This window comes from Odocoileus virginianus, chromosome 1 (genome assembly GCF_023699985.2).
Source record: "Odocoileus virginianus isolate 20LAN1187 ecotype Illinois chromosome 1, Ovbor_1.2, whole genome shotgun sequence".
Classification (NCBI taxonomy): domain Eukaryota; kingdom Metazoa; phylum Chordata; class Mammalia; order Artiodactyla; family Cervidae; genus Odocoileus; species Odocoileus virginianus.
In genome coordinates this window covers 21,094,781-21,116,119 of record NC_069674.1, presented here as the reverse complement: position 1 = coordinate 21,116,119, position 21,339 = coordinate 21,094,781, and the positions used below count along the sequence as shown (strand labels likewise).

The 21,339-nt window shown below is 39.6% G+C and overlaps 1 protein-coding gene across 1 annotated transcript in view; it reads left to right on the top strand.

Moving 5' to 3' along the window:
• Positions 1–21,339, top strand: part of EXOC4 (exocyst complex component 4) — an 814,875-nt gene that overhangs the window by 26,466 nt on the left and 767,070 nt on the right. Inside the window, exon 3 of the mRNA XM_070465647.1 lies at positions 5,553–5,747. Within this exon, the coding sequence (XP_070321748.1) occupies positions 5,553–5,747 (195 nt within the window). The remainder of the gene's footprint in view (positions 1–5,552; positions 5,748–21,339) is intronic.

Here is a 21,339-nt window from a genome sequence, read left to right as displayed (position 1 = left end):
AAGCTTGACTCTTCATGGATTTATTTAAGGAAGAAACAGTAACAGAATTTTTGAATCTTGGCTATCTTGATAAATCAGAATGGAATTAAAATGCTGTCACCACATTTCTAAAAGAACAGGCATTTGAGAAATAAAGGTTTAGGTGGAATATGATATCTTTCTTACATTTAAAAGGCGCCATTATTCACTGATAGTTATAGTCCTGTTTCTCCCCTCCCTGTTTCAAAAATTTTATCTATTGAGCTAGAGATTGCACACAATGAAGTGGATTATTTTTAGAGTACAGTTCAATGAGTTTTGGCAAACATATGTATCCTTAAATGTGTTTCCATTGCCTCAGAGCGTTCTCTTCTGCTTCTTTACAGGCAATAACCAACCGCCCCCCCCACCCCATCCTGCTTCAAACAAATACTGATTTGAAATCTATTCGCACATATTTTTGTTTCTTCTGGAACGTCGGAGTATACACTCTTGCGTCTGGCTTCCTTTGCTCAGCCTTAATGTTGAAATTCATATTTCTTCCCTTTTATTGCTGACTGGTATTCCCCCCATCACCCTGTTTTAAAAGAACATCTCTTCATAACTGTGACTTTCTGGTCAAAAAGCTGAAGCCTCAGGGCAATTCAGTTTTAAAAGTTCTTGTAGCTTTTTACGTCTGCATCTTCAGCTAAATTCAATTTAGGGAATCACTTTGGTGATGTTCATTTTCCACACAGCCTGATGCCATCTCTCTTACCCCCAAACCCACCCACACCTTTTACCTTCCTTTTTATTTTTCCTCCATTTAGTAAGCAAAATGAGGAGTGAGCGGATTACATTGTATATCCTGTATGAAATGCCATAATGGTCTTTTTCCAATCAGAAGGGAGTTTGCCGAGCTTTACTGATACACTATAAGTTTCTTTCACTCTCTTGATCAGGAGCCTAGTTGGGTGTTGTATGACATAAAATTTATTTTTAACTGTTGCCATAGTAACCATTACACACAGAGGAAAAAGCTGAGAAGTATAGAACCAAGGTGATATGAGTAGAATATCGGAAATTAGATTTTGATAGATTTCAACTAAGATTTAAAATAGAATGGATTTAATAGCTAGAGTTCTTAACCCAGGGACCAAGAACTCCTAGAGGGATCTAGGAATGGCCTTGAGAAATGTGTTTTAAAAAGTCAAATAAAATCACAAATGCTGATTAAAAACCAGCTCTTCCCTACCTCATCCTACCATAATACTAATTTTATACTTCAGTATGAAATTTCTTTTATTTTTTCGCCAGATAGTTGTATTTCTATATTTCAAAGTAATAAGCTTATACTACGTTTCTGGATTTTTCTATTTTGGACGTTATGTGTGTTAGTTGCTCAGTCGTATCTGACTCTTTGCAACTGTATGGACTGTAGCCTGCCAGGCTCCTCTGTCCATGGAATGCTCCAGGCAAGAATACTGATGGTGTTAGTCACTCAATCGTGTCCAACTCTTTGTGATCCCACAGCCTGTAGCCCACCAGCCTCCTCTGTCTGTGGAATTCTTCTGGCAAGAAAAACAGAGTGGGTAGCCATTTCCTTCTCCAAGACATTGTATATGAGGTTCCAGTTATGGTTCCCCCCTTCACTTCCCCCCCCCCATCTCCCCTCATCCTTTCTGTATAGTTGTATCCTAGTTTTTGGTTAAATAACTGGTGCTTATTTTATTCAGTTCAGTTCAGTCACTCAGTCATGTCCGACTCTTTGCAACCCCATGAACTGCAGCACGCCAGGCCTCCCTGTCCATCCACCAACTCCCGGAGTCTACCCAAACTCATGTCCGTTGAGTTGGTGATGACATCCAGCCATATCATCCTCTGTCGTTCCTTCTCCTCCCGCCCTCAGTCTTTCCCAGCATCAGGGTCTTTTCAGATGAGTCAGCTCTTTGCATCAGGTGGCCAAAGTATTGGAGTTTCAGCTTCAACATCAGTCCTTCCAATGAACACCCAGGACTGATCTTCTTTAGAATGGACTGCTTGGATCTCCTTGCAGTCCAAGGGACTCTCAAGAGTCTTCTCCAACACCACAGTTCAAAAGCATCAATTCTTCAGCACTCAGCTTTCTTCATAGTCCAACTCTCACATCCATACATGACCACTGGAAAAACCGTAGCCTTGACTAGACGGACCTTTGTTGACAAAGTAATGTCTCTACTTTTTAATATGCTGTCTAGGTTGGCTTCCTAGGAGTAAGCATCCTTTAATTTCATGGCTGCAATCACCATCTGCAGTGATTTTGGAGCCCAGAAAAATAAAGTCAGCCACTGTTTCTGTTGTTTCCCCGTCTATTTGCCATGAAGTGATGGGACTGGATGCCATGATCTTAGCTTATTTTATTATAATGACAGAAATGTTTACACATAAGCCATCCAGAATACTGTTTTTGTTTGTGCAATATTTTTGTTGTTTTTCTTGGAGTTAATGACTGGAGAATCCCCTAGTGTTTGTTCTGCATCAGTTTCCCCCTTTGCTGGATCCTGTGTATGTTCTCTTGTTTTCCTCTTGTATTGATGGAGTGTGTTCTTCAGTAGTTTGGTGAGATATAGCACAAATGAGGTCTATTTTTTTGAGAGCTTGCGTGTCTGAAAGTGTCTTCATTTTTTTCTTCACACTTGATTGAAAGTTTTTCTGGGAAATAATTCTTAGGATTTTGAAGAAATATTATTCCTTTGTCTTGTAGCTTTTAGTGGTACTATTGAGATGTGTTCTGATTCACAATCCTTTGTGTGGGTTTTTTTTTTTTTCTTCCTTTGAAAGCTTTTAGAATGGTCTATATCTCTGTGTTCTTACAAGTCGGGATAAGGTGCCCTGGCTTTGGCCTTTTTTCACTCCATTGTCTTGAACACTTGGTGTGCCTTTTCAGTTGGAAAATTCATATCTTTTGCTCTGGAACATTTTATCTAATTTTTTTTTCCTCCACTCTCATTTTTTTCCCCCTGGTATCCTTCTTTGGATCAATCACCCCATTTTCTTTTCTCACCTGTTTTCCTTTCTTTGTTTTTCTGTGTCTTACTCTTTGGAGATTCAAGAGTCTCTTTTAACCTTTATTGGATTTTTTTTTTTTTGCTATCATACTTATAATTTCTGAGAGCTGGTTTTCATTCTCTGAATTTATTTTTTGTAGCATCCTATTCTTGTTTCACTGATGTAATATCTTCTCCCCCAAGGGATACTCATCATAGTTTCAAAAATTTCTTTTTCCTCCCTTAGTTTCTGTTTCCCTACTCCACTCAGCACCTTTTTCTTTTACCTGTCTATCCATATTACAGGCTTTCCTTGACTGTATCGTGATCCTTGGCTGACTGCATGGGTGGGGGAGGAAGGTGCACAACACAGCTCGGAGTATGTGGTGGGACTCCCTTGTGATGGTTGGGTAGGTACCCAACAGTTTCCTTGGTCGAGCTTCAGATGTCACCGTTGATAGTTCTTTTCAACTGGTTGTTTTTCCCAGGGGAGAGCCATATGTTTCCCATATCGGGGCTCAAGAGTCAAGCTGAGTTTTACTGGAGCCAACCCAGCAAGGACGTTGAGGGTCAAAAGAGGGCTGAGGACCTTACTTGTTGGTGGGTCCGCTTTGACCTCATCTTCCTGTTTCCTGCCCACTGCCTACCTCCCTCCTCTCAGTTGGCTGACATTTCCTGGTCCAGATTCCTTCTAGTTCAGTTTCTTCAGATTGTAAACCTATTTGGCCAGGGTTGAGGGGAGGGAATTACATGCCTGTGTGGTTTGATGAAGATGGTTGAGGACTCAAAATACTTTCCACTCTGTACCTTTTTTTGGAATAAATTGCTATCTATGGGTCTGCTGGCTAAGTTTTTTGGCTGCACTATGTAGCATGTAGGATTTTAGTTCCCCAACCAAAGATCAAACCCACAACCCCTGCACTAGGAGCATGGAGTCTCCATCAGTGAACCACAAGGGAAGTCCCTCCACCCTGAATTCTTGCCTTTAGTATCTTGGTGCTTCCTTTTCAGTCTTAACTAACCCCACTTGATGCTGTCCATCTTCTTCAGTTTCCAAGGATTTCTTGCCATCCTTGCTGTTCCCTTCTCTCTGTTTTCTCTTTTCTTAGTGTTTTATGCTAAAAAGGAGTTATTTCACTATCTCTTTAGGATTGCAGGAAGGATTAGGGGTCATTAGAATCTTCTTCGCCAGATTGTTAAAGGGGTCTATCACTCCCTCAAAAGCTAAGTAATTCTACTATGCTTCATTCTACTATGCTTATCAGGAGAGAGTACAGAGTGCCCTTACTTAGGGCTCTTTTTACATTGGAGAGTTTGATAAAAGTATGATTTAAAAAAGGATAAAAGTTGTCCTTAAGTTGTAGGATTGGATTAGATGCTGTCTCAAGATACCTTCTCATTTTAGCATTCAGTCATCCTGTTTTCCATGTTTTTTGGAAAGATGTTAAAATTTAGTTTTATAATCATCAAAAAAAAAAAATAGCATCCTTGAGTCTGTGTGCCACAACACTAAATATTGTCGAAGACGACAGATACTTTAATTGTTACAAACATGGTAGACTTTCTCGAGTGATGGGAATGTCCTATACATTAATGAACGTTTGAATTATGCAGGTGTGTATACATTTGCTAAAACTCTTCAAGTGATATCCCTTCATGTATACATTTTACCTCATACAGAAAACCAAAACTGTAAACAAATATGAAATTCTAACTTAAGTAAAGACACATGTAAAGGACTGTCAAAAGTATATAAAAGTAGTTCTGTAAATTGTGAAAGCTCATGATTTTTACTGTATCATGCTATAAAAATAAAAATTTTTTAATTAGGGTAGGAAGTGGAAATGCACTTATCCTGAACCTTGTGACTACCCCTCCCTGCTTCTCTTCTCCTTTGTTATCAAGCTTTGCTTATCAATGCCGGCGCCAAACTGTGCAGATCTATGAGAATGCTGGCAATTGTCTTATTTAATATCTAAAAATCAGAATACATGGCAAAAAATTCTTGGCATGTTTTAATTCTCTTTATTTCATGATTGCCTCTGGATGTGTCTGCTCTCCTGGAAGCTGACTTTACTTTCATTTTAGTCAGTTGAGATGAACATCCAGTTCCTTGGTTATAAAATTCAGCTAAAGTTTTAGACCTCCAAGGATGAGCCAAGTGATTCATCAGCTGAATAGGAACTATGCCAGGAAGAATGGAGAAGGATTGATAGCGTGGTCTCTCAAATTAGTCACTCCCTTCTAGACATACTAACTTAGGTGTGGAACTTCCTATTTTCAGAGTGCTTTGTAGCCTGAGTAATTTTTTTCTAAATTACTCAGAGGTAGGTTAGGAGTAATTCTCTCATCTCACAGGAAAGAGAATACAGAGAAGTGGAGACCTAAGCAAGTGAGTCTGTGTCTTAACCAGGATTAGAATTCTGCGTATAGATTAGCCTCAGGAGAATGGGTGGCAGTGAGAACTAGAGACTGTTACAGCAGTAATGGTGAAGAATACAAACCACGTTGTAGGTTTAGTCTGGCAAGACTTTGGACTGACCCAAGATGGAAACTGTTCTGTTGCAGGTAAAAGAGAATCTGCTTTCATGCAAGATGCTATTGCACTGCAAACGAGATGAGCTTCGGAAGCTGTGGATTGAAGGAATTGAACATAAGCATGTTCTGAACCTGCTGGATGAAATCGAGAATATCAAGCAAGTGCCTCAAAAGCTGGAACAGTGCATGGCCAGCAAGCACTATCTCAGTGCCACCGACATGCTGGTAAGAGCACTGCCTGAACTGGGCGTGTCTGCTAAGATAGAAGAGTGCTTCCTTCTGTTCCCTCTGAATTCTGTCCCTCTCAAAGCACATGACAAACTGCCCTCTGGGCATTCATGAGCCCTTGCAGGTGAAGCCTGCCTGGTCCTCCTCCTGGTGTCAGTGTTTGCAATGGGAGGCTATGGTTATTTACGTTGTCTGCCTTTGGAACAATGGCAAGGAGCCTGATGGTAAGAAACCAGGACCTGGCATGTTGGAATGGCAATGAGAGGTGTTAGTTGGAGTGTCAGAGGAAGATAGTTCAGTTCAGTCGCTCAGTCGTGTTTGACTCTTTGCGACCCCATGAATCGCAGCACGCCAGGCCTCCCTGTCCATCACCAACTCCCAGAGTCTACTCAAACTTATGTCCATTGAGTCGGCGATGCCATAATGAATCCCATTTTGAAGAATGAAATCTGCATGAGAGAGAACTTTTGGAAGTTTCTGAACTATAGGTTGCACAAATTCTGTGAAAGAATGTTTACATTAGGGTTTTGTTTTGTTTAAGTTAATAAGAAAATAATTTTCAGGGGAATAATTCTGGAAGTAACTTTGTCCAGCAGCAGTATGCCATAGACTAGCCTTTATCCTGTGTCTTCGTTCTTTCTGCTACTTTCTGAATTAGAAGTGAAAATTCAAGAGATGGTTGCAGCTGGTGGTACACATGGCTGAGAGTCAGGATAATGAATAAAAAATAAAAAAAAATACAAATCTTGCTTCCTAAAAACCTTAACCTTCCAGAGCCTGTGGCTCTGAATGGGGGCTGCTCATTCTGCCTCCTCCTTCTACACCAGCTCCCTATTTCCTTCTCACAGTTGTCTGGGGATGAAGGAAACTCTCAGAAGCAGATGGACTGTATTTGGATTTTCTTTTCCATGATAGGTGAAAGTCCCTTATCTTTGTTTCAGCAAATTAGATTGCCTGTAACTCTGGAAGGAAAAAAACCAAGACACTGAGGGGAATTAATGGGAGCAAAACAGGTTAAATCCTCTAAGTGGTTCTAATTCATTCTGACTTTCAAGAAGAATTTTGCTTGAAGTCTGTCATAGGAAGGTTTAAAGGAAACTTGATAACCAAGAGATGAGATGTGCCATGATATTCTCTCATATATTAAAACCTGGTTATGTGATAGTGAATTTCCACAGTGGAAGGAGGTTAATAATGGTCTTTTCTTCAGAGTGGCAAAATAATTGGTTATTTTCAGTATCTTTATAGTGTCGTCTTCCTTAATAATGACTATATGGCGTCCAATAAAAAATTTACTTACCTCTCAGCTTTACTGTTGGTTTATATGTTAGGACGGCATGCATGCATGCAGACTCAGTCACTTCAGGCATGTTTGACTCTCTGCGACCCCATGGACTGTAGCCCGCCAGGCTCCTCTGTCCGTGGGGTTCTCCAGGCAAGGGTACTGGAGTGGGTTGCCATGTCCTCTTCCAGGGGAATCTTCCTGATAGAGGGATCGAACCCATGTCTCCTGCCTCTCCTGCGTTGGCAGGTGGATTCTTTATCCACTGAGCCACCTGGGAAACTCAGGAAGGCATATATGTACTGAATATTCAAGACTTAGCAGTCAGAATAGATAAGCTTATATATATACACATATATATATTTGTGTAGCGTATATACATCTATTTGAACTGTGATTTTTTTTGTACTGGGCCTGTTTTTAAGTTAGTGCCATATATTAAAAATAGGTTGTTAATGTTTATTTTGGTGTTATGTTCGTTTTAGGATTTCAGATTTTAGAACTAGCCTTTATTCCTCAAGGGCTAATTTATTTAAGAGCTAATTAATGATACCATATATATTTTTTTGAACTTATTTACTTAAGGACCTCATTAAATATTTCTGTAACTTCTTAGTTGTAAGTTGCAGAAATTCAGCTCTAGCTAGCTTAGGTAAGAGAATTGCTTTACCCATGTAGCCAGTCTGCTAAAAGAATGGGCATCTATGTGGAAGGCCATCTCTATGGTCTTCCTGCATTAAAAAAAATTTTTTTCTATAGACTTTTTTCCACATGTGGACAGAGTTTTGGTGTTTGGGGAAAAAAAGGGTTGTAAGCTATTATCTTACATCTTTCCAGCTTTGCAGAGGAAAATAATCTTTTAATTCAGAAATATGGGCTTAGGATTAATTAGTCAGCTTGGGTACTATGATTATCAACTCTAAGTAAAACTATGTGATTGAGGGACATGGGAGGCCTGGGGAGTTGGTTGAGAAGAAAGGGCAGTCACCTCTAAAAAAGAGTGAGGGTGAGAGGTACATTTCTCAGAAGTTCCTCTTTTTTTCTGTTTGTAGTTCTTTATGTACTCTGGATACTAATTTTTTGTTAGATGGATTGTAAATATCTTTTCCTGGTTGGTAGTATCTTTTTGTTTATGGTATCTTTTATTAAACAGTTTTAAAATTTAATTCAACAATGTTTTTCAGTCTTTTTTGCCTTTGTTATGTGACTTCTTTTGAGAAATTTATTTTTTTTTATCCCACTGTCACAAAGATAATTTCTTATACCGTTGTCTTTAATCCACTTAAAATGTATATGGCATGAACTAGAGATCTGATTTTACCTTCTGTATAGCTGCTTGGCTCAAGCCGTTTATTGAATTCATTTCCTACTGATTTATAATTCCACCTTGGTCACATACCAAGTTTGCATATGTGCATGGGTCTGCCTCTGAGCTCTTTATTTTGTTTAGTTGATCTTGTCTGTATCTGCACCAAAACCGTGCTGTTTTAATTACTATAATTTTATAATATATCTTGATAGCAGGTGAAGACATTCCCTCACTTTGCTATTCAGAACTATGTTATTCTTGACACGTTTTATTTTTTAATTTTACTCTTTACATATTTATTGTTTATCTTCACACATTTATTATTTTACTCTTCCATATGGATTTTAGTATCAGCTCATCAGGTTCCATGAAAAGCATGAGAGGAACTTTAAAAAAAACTTCTTGGCCATGCTCTGCAACATTTGGGATTGTAGATCACTAACCAGGGATGGAACCCCATGTCCCTTGCATAGAAAGTGTGGAAACTTCGCCACTGGACTGCCGGAGAAGTCCCAACATGATGAAATTTTGATTAAATTTAGGAGAATGTCATCTTTGTAATAGTGTCTTTCAGTGAACAAGCTCTCTCTCATTTATTGAAGTTTTAATTTGTGTCCTTTATAATAATAATGCTTAGTAATGTACTCCTTTAGTGGCATTACATGTATTTGTTCGTTGTACTTCTTACTGTCATTTTCTGGCTGGTTTTTTTTTTTTTTTTTTATCTGGCTGGTTTTTAAAGCAGTGGCTCTTAATTATAATTTCTAGTTATTTGTTAATGATGTACATGGGTGGGATAGATTTCTTTTTTTATGAATCATACATTTCTTTAAACCTAATCCTTATCCTTCCTACTTGGAAAATGATGATTTATCCTTTAAGATGTGGCTCAAATTTCATCGAGTTTCTGAATGCCCTAGGTAATTAGATAATTACCTTGTTTTTTAAAAAATGAATTATTATATATTCATTGTAGTGTTAATGCTTAACATAAGTATATTTATTTCCATAAGCTGGATGTATTTCACAGGAATATAATTGCTTTTGTTTGTATGGTAGGTCATTAAGGGCAGGGGCTATGTCTTACCTATTTTTGTCTACCCTGTACTTAGCATAATGCACTTCACATAGTCAAGTTCACTGACGATTAGCCAAATGGGTAGCTCTGTGGAAGACTTTCATACCAATAAATAGAAAAGGGCACTTCCTTTCTACAAGCTCGGGTCTGACTTTTTCCCTCTGATTTGTGGCTTTTGTTATGTTTTCTTTTTGTTTTCTTAATGGCAAAGTTCTCTTGTTCTAACCATTCCTTTCTACAATGTTGAAATGAACAACAAAAGTATAATTATAATAATAGCTAATATGTATTGAGCCCTCACTATGTGCTGGTACCATTTTAAACATGTTACCCTTGTTGACACTGAATTCTTACAATACTCTTATGAGAGAGAGGTTTCTGATATCCTCTCCATTTTCCAGATGAGGTAGTTGCTTTGCATGACCTGGGGGGTTAGCATTTCCTAACATACAATGAAGATTTCCTGGAGGTTGGATTTAAGATGTGCTCAAAAATTTGGAAATATTCTTCAATTTGCCTTTCGTATGTGAATAAATAGTAAGATCTATAATTGCTTTTTTATTGGACTTCATATGAGAAAATAATCACATTGCTTTTCCCCGTGGTTATGTGCTCTTAGAAGTAAAATCTACTTAAGGCATCTCAAGAGTCCAAATGAAAATCTGTGCTAAAAGACATCAGAAGAAAGTGAAGGCAGAACAGTCTAGTCTTTCAAACCCCTCTGATTTCCTTGGATCTTTTTATCAAAAGATTTTGCATTTCCATTTTGAGGCAGGTGCAGATGCCCACTAATTTAATCCCTACTCAGGTTAATAAATCCAGAGTAAATAAATCAGTGGTGACCCATAGCTCGTGTCAGCTCCTGCAATTCTTGTTTCACCATCAGAGTGGGCTGATGGCTACAGACTTGGCTTCTAGATGGGATATTTCTTTCTTTTGATATGATAACCTGAGAATTGCATAAAATAATTAAATTGTCATGACAGGGGATGTCTGCAAATAGGCCTGGCCTTTTGTTTCCTCTTTCAAGGTAAACAGCTGCTGTTAGCTTATGAAGAGCTAAAAGTGATCCAGCAAGAAGCCTGTACCCGTCATGTGGAAATCAGAGACTTGATTAATATTGTAGCCTGTAGCTTTGTGATATGTATGGTTTAAATTAGACCTCTGTAGTCATTGTGCCGGGTTGATGCAAGCACATTAATGACATAATTTCTGGTTGCTGCATCACATTTCTGCAGTCTGTCCTTTGTATTCCACTCACATTAATTGAAGTAATTTTGCCAGTGAAGCGTGTTTCAAACCTCTGCATTTAAATTGAAATTTTAATTCCCTTATTGTCTTGAAAAGACGGCTGAAGATGCCTTGTTACAGGTTTCATTATCACTCAAAACACTCCAGCTGCTGGTTCTAATGTACAATGACTGATTAATTCTGGGAAGAATTATTAATATAAGAATAGCAGCTTCTTTCCAGTGGCGTGAGCTAACCAGGAAGGTATTTCATGATAGTTAATATTTTTATGAACTATTTTTTTTTTTTAAGGAGAGTTTTGGGTGGAAGTCTCCATCAAACCGAAATTGCACAGATGAGCTTTGTAAACCACTTACACAAGTTCTGATTGATCAACCCGTAGAAGTCAATTCATAATTGCATTCAATCAGTGGAAACCAAGCCAGTGCAAGTAGTTTTGAAGCACTTTAGCTGACAGTCAGAAGGCTTGTGACTAAAATAATTTTTTCATTTCTAAGGCTTCCTGAGATTGTAGAGGTTTTGAATGTATTGTGATCATCTTTTTTTATTTATAACACCTTTGTAAAAAGAATCCATAGCTGTATAGCAGGATAGAGATTGTTAATGATAATTATAATAGCATATTTATGTTGGCTGCCTTCTTAGAGGTCCCAGAGTGCTTTGCTGAGAGAATGGTATGGTGGAATTATTTCACTTACCCTATGAAATTGTGGCCACATTTGGAATAAAGAGAGTAAAACAGCTACTTAATTGCATAGTTTTCAAAGATCCTATGATAAAAATAACTCTATTTGTCATATTTTTAGTTTTCAAGATCCTTTGCAATTGTTGGACAACATTCAAGGCTGTGAATATGAGCATGGGGCTTACTGAGGGTCGGGTGGACCTGGACTTGAATCCCAGCTTTGACTTTCACTAGCTGAATGACTTGGGGCTAATTATTTAATTTGGCTTAGCTGAAAGTTGGAATTAAGAATAATTGAATGCCCTCAGGGTTGTTGAAAGGATTAAATGAAAAATTAAGCTCTGGGACTTCCCTGGTGGTTCAGTGGTTAGGACTTCCCCTTCTGGTGCAGGTAGTGTGGGTTTGATCCCTGGTGAGGGAGCCAAGATTCTACATGCCTCGTGGCCAAAGAAACCAGAACATAAACAACAGAAATATTAAGCTATGTATCTAAAGTGCACCAAGTATCTATAGTAAGACCTTAGAAATGCTGTTGGTAATTAATTTGTTTACTGATACTGTAAGAAAGGACGTGGTGATTGCTACCATGTTATACTCTCAAAAACCAGTCTGAGGTGGACTTGTTTTGAGCTAAGAGTTGAAGTCGGACTAACTTAGGCAATTCTGATTCCTTTTCTTCTTGCCCTGAGTGAAAGACCAGTCCACATTTTATATGCTCAAGGAATCCCTGCAGGCAGAGAGAGAATTTTTCTCAGAACACACATCTCTTCTGGTCTTAACACATGCATAGTTGGATGACCAAGACCTCAAAGTTCTAGACCATGTTTTTGAGATCTGGTGTGAACAAATTCCAGATTGTGTTATCAGTCACCTCTTAGGCCTACATCAAGTATATATTCAATGGGTACCCATTGACTGTCCAGTGATAAGCAATGTAATTTGTTGGTAAGCTACCCACGATCAGTTTTTTGCAAAATCTAGTCTTAGGTGACCAGATGTGTTAATCTGTTGGGTATTGTAATCAGATATAAGCCAGTTCACTTTTAGAGGATGCCTATCAAAAGTGTTGACTTTAGTATTAGAGTTGTTATTCTTTCTGTCACTGCTTAGATGGCAGGACCAGTGAAGTTGGTCCCATTGGTGCCAGTAAACCTGTGTCATTAGCAAATAGCTTTTCTTCTCATTTTATGGATAGGCAAGGGGTGATCATGCTTCCATTATAAAGTAATGTACAAGTAAGAAACAAGGGGCCAAAATGCATATCCCCTTATGTGGCGTGAAAGTTTCTGAGATCTCACAGGACCTTTTTTTTTCTCTCCTGAGTCTGGAAGTGGTATTGAGATGAAAGCACTATGGCTATCAGGAGCTGAAACATTCTAGTGAACTTACTGGATCTAACGTGAAAGTGGTTCAGTGCCTGCAAAATGTTTCAACATTCCATATAGATTTCTCTACAACCTGATTAAAAAAAATGTATCCGTGATCAATAATGAAATAGCCATCATTAAAACCCATCTGTTCCTAGTGTAGAATATTGATCTTAAAAACTGATGCCAAGATTCTATACTAATAATTTATCAGCAAAGAATTTGGCATGTGTTTTGATAGATGGACAAATGAATATGACAGTGCCATTGTTGGTACATGGATCTTGAAGGTGACCTTAACCTTGAAGGAGCTTATATGCTAGTAGGAAGAGACAGATGATGAAGAAATAAACAGCATCTCATATCATGATCAGTACCACAGGAGTTCCAGGAATACAGGGGCTGGGAGTGGGGAAGTATGGTTTGCCATTAATATTTTAATAGGCTGGTCAGCTGTAGCTGCTTTTAGCTTTCTTTGGGAACCCTGAATTAAAACACCTACATCTAATTTTCTTGGCAAAAAGATTAAGGAAAAGCTAAAAATAAAGTTAGTAAATGAATAACCTTGGTTTTTAGATCCCTAATTAAGTAAGTAGTTTTACTGTGGCAGCATTATTTTTCTCCTGGAGAGTAAAAGTACAGGCTTTGTAGTAACTATTTTTCTCACTCACTGACCTTTTATTTTTTGTTTATTTTTTATTGAAGTATAGTCACTTGACTGTATTTTGATAGTTTGTGCTCTACAACAGCGTGAGTCGGCTGTAAGTGTATATGTCAATGCCACCCTCTCAGCTTGCCTCACTCTCCCTTTCTGCCCCCTTTTCCACATGTTCGTTCTTCACATCTGCGCCTCTATTCTGCCCTGCAAATAGCGTTACCTGTACCGTGTTTCTAGAGCCTCTATATGTGTGAATATGCAATATTTGGTTTTCTCTTTCTGACTGACTTCACTCTGTTTGACAGACTCTGGGTCCATCCACATTACTGCCAATGACCCAATGTCGTTCCTTTCTATTACTTAAGTAATATTCCATTTTGTGTGTGTGTGTGTATTTACCACTGCCCTTTTAATTTATGTTTGATTTTGAAGGCTGGGGTTTTTAAAAGCCACACTGTTTGATAGGCACTGGCTTATTGTAGTAGCTTCCCTTCTCTTTTCTTTGCTTTTTGTATCTGCTTTTCATTTACCTCTTTTAAAGACGTAGAAACTGTGTTACTCATTAAACCTCATAAGGTTCAGCAGTTTTCAGTTGGCTCACTTGGCTGTAGGGCAGTGGTTCCCAAACTCTGTACATCAGGGAATCCTTCAAGAACCCTAAAGCCCAGGTTACACCCTAGGCTTGAAATCTCTGGGGATGGGACAGTTGGCATTCTCCAAGTGATTCCAATGTTTGGACAGGTTTGGAACCAGTGATATAGTTTATAGCCTATGCTGTACAATAGACTAAAACCAATTGTCCTGGGCTTCATTTAACACCTGCTGTAAGTAGTAGGTAGAAATAAAATATTTGTGTTAAGACAGATCACATGGCAATATTCATGTGTATGTAGACATGTTGAAGGTTGACTAAAGTTACTTGTTGCTTTCCTCTAGTTCACCTTTCAGATAGAGCTGATGAGTATCAGGCTCTTATTCTGATTTTTTAGTCTGATTCTTTGGTCAGTGTGAGTTTTGTTTACTGGGTAGATTAGATGCTCTCCAGGGCTGAGCTGACTTGGAACCCTTTAGAGCTGTCATTTTGGTGCTCTGACTTCTGCATCTTTACTGTGTGTTCTTATCTGACTTATTGCTGGGATTTAATGGATTGAAATTGGGGCCCACATTTATTGACAGGTGGTGGCTAGGTCCAGCATGGTTTAGTAAAAACAAAAAGGTGTTGAAAAGCCAGAAGTTCTTAATTCTAGTCCTGACCCAACAATTTACCAGTTTTGTGAGGTTAGATGAATGCATTGCTTTCTTTCTTCCAGTATCCTCTTCTGTAGAGGAATACTTACCTGTCTATATTATAAAGTGGTGGTGAGAATAAAAATAAAATTTTGTACATGTGAAGTCCTTTGTGAAATGGAAGGCAGTTTACAAATCTGCTGTGGTGTAGGGGGCATGATTGTCATCACTATCACACAAGGCCAGGTGGAAAGAAAAAGTGGTAGTCCCGGGCTTGTCACATTAAGCGGCATTTCTCTCCTGATACTACCGTCACCGATGCATACCTGTTATAATCAGATGAACTGTAATTGTGCGTGCTTATGTTTATACACTTCAGGTCTGTAGGGGGAGTGATCTCAGTGAAGAACAATACACAGGTGCTTTGCAGTCTTTGCCTGTAGGGACTTGTTGGAGCAGGATTTTGAAGGGTAAGTTTGTGGCCAGGTGGGAACCCTGTGTGTGTGTCAGTGACAGCAGATGGCAGTGCTTGTCGTCGTTGGGATCCCTCTCTCGACCTGATAGTGGCCTGAGAATGCTGATTGGAAGTTTTGGTTGGCTTTGACAAGATAGGGGGAACTTGCCAAGGAAGTCTATTTTCCCTGAGATTCATCCCAATACTAATTACTTATGGTTGTCTACCTCCATTTTTAAAAAATACATTCACCTGCAGTGTTTTTTTTTTCTCAATAGAAAAGTACATCATCACATCTGCAAGCAATAGGATTTTTGCTTTAGCCCCAAACTCCCAATTTCTTACCACTTTTTGTTCTCACATATTGGCTAGAACAGCCATTGCTGTTGTTCACTCACTAAGTCATGCCTGACCCTTTGTGATCCCATGTACTGCAGCACGCCAGGTTCCTCTGTCCTCCACCTTCTCCCAGAGTTTGCTCAGATTCATGTCCATTGAGGTGGTGATGCCATCCCACCATCTCATCATCTGCCACCCCCTTCTCCGTTTACCTTCGATCTTTTCCAGTCAGTTGGTTCTTCACATCAGGTGGCCAAAGTGTTGGAGCTTCAGCTTCAACATTAGTCTTTCCAATAAATATTCAGGGTTGACTTCCTTTGGGATTAACTTGTTGATCTCACTGCTGTCCAAGGGACTCTCAGGAGTCTTCTCCAGCACCATAGTACAAAAGCATCAATTCTTCAGTGCTCAGCCTTCATGCTAAAAGATAATGCTGTGAAAGTGGTGCAGTCAATATGTCAGCAAATTTGGAAAACTCAGCAGTGGCCATGGGACTGGAAAAGGTCAGTTTTCATTCCAGTCCCAAAGAAAGGCAATGCCAAAGAATGCTCAAACTACTGCACAATTGCACTCATCTCACATGTTAGTAAAGTAATGCTCAAAACTCTCCAAGCCAGGCTTCAACAATATGTGAACCGTGAACTTCTAGATGTTCAAGCTGGTTTTAGAAAAGGCTGAGGAACCAGAGATCAAATTGCCAGCATCCACTGGATCATTGAAAAAGCAAGAGAGTTCCAGAAAAACATCTATTTCTGCTTTGTTGACTATGCCAAAGCCTTTGACTGTGTGGATCACCACAAACTGTGGAAAATTCTGAGAGATGGGAATACCAGACCACCTGACCTGCCTCTTGAGAAACCTGTATGTAGGTCAGGAAGCAACAGTTGGAATTGGACATGGAACAACAAACTGGTTCCAAATAGGAAAAAGGAGTACATCAAGGCTATATGTTGTCACCGTGCTTGTTTAACTCATATGCAGAATACATCATGAGAAATGCTGGGGTGGATGAAGCACAAGCTGGAATCAAGATTGCTGGGAGAAATACCAATAACCTTAGATATGCTGATGACACATATGCCGAAAGCAAAGAAGAACTAAAGAGCCTCTTGATGAAAGTGAAAGAGGAGAGTGAAAAAGTTGGCTTAAAGCTCAATATTCAGAAAATGAAGATCACGGCATCCAGTCCCATCACTACATGGCAAATAGATGGGAAAACAGTGGAAACAGTGTCAGACTTTATTTTTGGGGGCTCCAAAATCACTGCAGATGGTGATTTCAGCCATGAAATCAAAAGACACTCTTTGGAAGAAAAGTTATGACCAACCTAGATAGCATATTAAAAAGCAGAGACATTCCTTTGTCAACAAAGGTCTGTCTAGTCAAGGCTATGGTTTTTCTAGTAGTCATGTATGGATGTGAGAGTTGGACTGTAATGAAAACTGAGTGCTGAAAAATTGATGCTTTTGAACTGTGATGTTGGACAAGACTCTTGAGAGTCCCTTGGATAGCAAGGAGATCCAACCAGTCCATCCTAAAGGAAATCATGTCCTGTATATTCATTGGAAGGACTGATGCTGAAGCTGAGACTCCAATACTTTGGCCACCTGATGCGAAGAACTGACTCATTTGAAAAGACCCTGAAGTTGGGAAAGATTGAAGGCAGGAGGAGAAGGGGACGACAGAGGATGAGATGGTTGGATGGCATCACTGACTCAATGTGTGTGAGTTTGAGTAAACTCCGGGAGTTGGTGATGGACAGGGAGGCCTGGCATGCTGCAGTCCATGGGGTCACAAAGAGTCAGACACGACTGAGCGACTGAGCTGACGGCCTTTTTTATGGTCCAATTCTCATATCCATGCATGACTACTGGAAGAACCATAGCTTTGACTATACTGACCTTTGTCAGCAAAATGATTGTCTTTGCTTTTTAATATGCAGTCTAGATTTGTCGTAGTTTTCCTTTCAAGGAGCAAGCATCTTTTAACTACATGGCTGCAGTCACTGTCTGCAGTGATTTCTGCTTCACCCCAAATTCTATCTCCAAGGCTTGATTTGGCACCAGTGTATAGAGAGGCTGAACTTTGGGTAACAATGGGAACTGAGGATGAACAGATCATAAGATTAGGAACAAAGAAGGATTTTTTTTTTTGAGGGGGGGAGCAGCTTTTCCATAAGCAATTATAATGCTTATCTTAGAAGATCTGAGGTATAGTTTAATTTCATTAGGAAAGTGATTGTGGACAGAGCTCTTAAAAGTCCATTTAGAAAAAATAAGGCTCTTAATATGGCATTATGCATCAGAAGCCCGAAATAACTTTGTTCCTAGAATTCTACTTCTTAAATGTTAAGTAAAAAATTCGGAATTTTAATTGTAAGGTGTTCCAAATAATATATATACAAGGATAATTATCACAGTAAGATTTATGGAAGTAAAAAAAAAATTATCAGTTACTTAATATGGAGTTGGTTTAAATCATTTATGGGATATTCATATTATGTACTAGTATGAAAACACTAAAAATCATGTTTGGTGATGGGCGGATGTTCCCAATATATTGCCAAGTGGAAAAAAAACATGATGGAAAGTAACTGTGTTTTTGTAAAAACTTTCTGTGGAAAAATAATTGATGTCAGGTTAAAATGTATAACTTTATCTGACTGGATATGGATCTTTTCTGTTTGGTTTTTCTGTTTTTTAAGTTTTTTTGATTGTGCATCTATTACTTTTGTAATTTCAAAGAATAATAAAGGTTAAGAATAAAGATTTGGGCCCCACTTTTTTTTTTTTTAATCTGTAAAATTGGAGTGGGGCCTCAATCTTTAGAATTTTTAAAGGCCCCTTAAAATAGAAAATTCTTACCTTTCATTTTTCAGATGCTGTCATTCTGTGCTAATGGGATGGATATCTTAGAAGACCTGGTTTCCAGTCTTTACAAGAGGAAAAAAAATGATTGACTTTAATATAAGAATTAGATGTGGTAGAATGGTCGGATGTTTAAGAAAAAGCAAAAATAAGGGAGAACATTCAGGAAAGGTTAAGAGTAGTTTAAAGACTGGTATGCTTTTATTTCACTTCCCTGGTGGCTCAGATAGTAAAGAATTCCCCTGAAATGCAGGAGACCTGGGTTCAATCCCTGGGTTGGGAAGATTCCCTGGAGGAGGGCATGGCAACCCATTCCAGTATTCTTGCTTGGAGAATCCCCATGGACAAAGGATCCTGGGGTCACAGAGTCAGACATGACTGAGCAATTAAGCACAGTGCATGCTTTTATTTGTTTATTATTTGTTTGGCTCTGCAGAGTCTTAGTTGCCACATGCAGGATCCTTAGTTGTGGCATGCAAACTCTTATTTGTGGCATGTGGGGTCTGGTTCGCTCCCTGACCAGGGATCAAACTTGGGCCCTCTGCATTGGGAGCGTAAAGTTTTAGCCTCTGAACCACTAGGGAAGCACCTCTGTATGCTCTTAGAACAAGCCAGTGTTTCATGGCAGTCATAGGATAATTAAGATCATGACATCCGGCCCCATCACTTCTTGGCAAATTGAATGGGAAAGAGTGGAAACAATGACAGATTTTATTTTCTTGGGCTCCAGAATCACTCTTGATGGTGACTGCAGCTGTGAAATTAAAAGATGCTTGCTCTTTGGAAGGAAAGCTATGACAAACCTAGAGAGCATATTAAAAAGCAGAGACATCACTTTCCTATCAAAGGTCTGTCCAGTCAAAGCTATGGTTTTCCAGTAGTCATGTATGTATGTGAGAGTTGAACTATAAAGAAGGGTGAGAGTTGGACCATACAGAAAGCTGAGTGCCAAAGAATTAATGCTTTTGAATTGTGGTACTTGAGAAGACTGTTGAGAATCCCTTGGACTGCAAAGAGATCAAACCAGTTAATCGTAAGGGAAATCAACCCTGAATATTCATTGGAAGGACTGATGCTGAAGTTCCAGCACTTTGGCCACCTGATGTGAAGAGCCAACTCACTGGAAAAGACCCTGATGCTGGGAAAGATTGAAGCCAAAGAAGAGGAGGGTGGTAGAGGATGAGATGATTAGACAGCATCACCGGCTCAGTGGACATGAATTTGAGTAAACTCTGGGAAATAGTGAAGGACAGGGAAGCTTGGCGTGCTGCAGTCTCTGGGTTCACAAAGAGCTGGACAATTTAGTGGCTGAACAACAGCGGACAGGATGAGATCTTTCATGAAGCTGGAAGGCACATTTGATTTCTTTTGAATTTTGTTTTCTAAGGTCTATTTGAAGATTCTTTAGAGGAGAAATTCACAAGTAAAAGGCCTTTTTTTTGACTTTATAGGTCCTCCTCCTTTCTTCACTTATCAATAACTTCATCTCATTTGCTTTATCCGGTAAATTCCATTATCTCCTCAGCAGTCTATTGCATTAAGCCTTTAGTACCTAATATGGCCTCATTTACATTGACACATGCTTGACCTCAGCCCTTGTCCTCTCTTTGTTAATGCGCCGACAAGCACTGACATTTCTCTGGAGCATTATCATTTGGCTGTTAGCTCAGCTAATAACAACCCTTCATTTGAACTGATGAAGGTTTATTAAATAAAAACATGCAATAGCCCTGGCAGTAATGAAGGGAGAGCGGAGGTAGCCAGCACCCTTTTCGTAGTGGTGAGAGCCTGCTGAGTCTGCGGTATAGGTATTGGGCTTCCTGAGGGAAAGGAAGGGGCACTTGAATGGGGCTGATCAATATTATTAATATGTTAGCAGACTGACTTTAAGAATGGGCTTTTTTGGTGGCCTGATTTGATCGTTGTTGATTGGCTACAAGCAGAGGAGTTAGTGGGGAGAAAATGTGTGTTCTTGCTCCAGGTACTCAGCCTTGCCCTTTACAGCTTTCTTGGGAAGTCCGTCTTTTAAGTACCAAACTGCCAATAGCCCTGAGGTCTTCAGTCAGAGGCCAGACTGAACCCTAGGGAGCTGAACCCCTCTCAGTAGTCTCCAGTGAAGTTGGGATCAGGGATTCTGGTTTTCTGCTGAATTCCTAAGACCCCCCTGACAAAGGTCTGTCTAGTCAAGGCTGTGGTTTTTCCAGTAGTCATGTATGGATGTGAGAGTTGGACGGTGAAGACAGCTGAGCGCAGAAGAACTGATGCTTTTGAACTGTGGTGTTGGAGAAGACTCTTGAGAGTCCCTTGGACTGCAAGGAGATCCAACCAGTCCATCCTAAAGGAGATCAGTCCTGTATATTCATTGGAAGGACTGATGTTGAAGCTGAAACTCCAATACTTTGGCCACCTGATGTGAAGAGCTGACTCATTGGAAAAGACCCTGTTGCTAGGAAGGATTGGGGGCAGGAGGAGAAGGGAACAACAGAGAATGAGATGGTTGGATGGCATCACCGACTCAATGGACATGAGTTTAGGTAGACTCTGGGAGTTGGTGATGGACAGGGAGGCCTGGGGTGCTGTGGTTCATGGTGTCGCAAAGAGTCGGACACGACTTGAGCGACTGAACTGACTGACCTGAAACTGCTGCAACATCCTGTGCCCTTTCTTTTCCCTTGTATGTCTCATACTTTTGTGTGCAGAGCGTGCTAAGTGCTAAGTCGCTTCAGTCATGACCGACACTTTTGCGACCCCATGGACTGTAGCCCGGCAGACTCACTCCTCTGTCCATGGGATTCTCCAGGCAAGAATACTGGAGTGGGTTGCCATTTCCTTCTCCAAGGGATCTTCCAGACCCAGGGATCAAATATGCATCTGTTATATCTCCTGCACTGGCAAGTGGATTCCTCACCACTAGTGCCGCCTGAGAAGCAAGTCTAAGCCATCTTTCCTTAGGCCCTGTGTGGTGGCTGGTGTCATGCTTTAAACACAAATGAGCAGATGATGTTTATAAATTCTATTATTATTTATGTTTAACAGGTAAGATTATTGTGAACAAAGTCCTTTGGGATCACA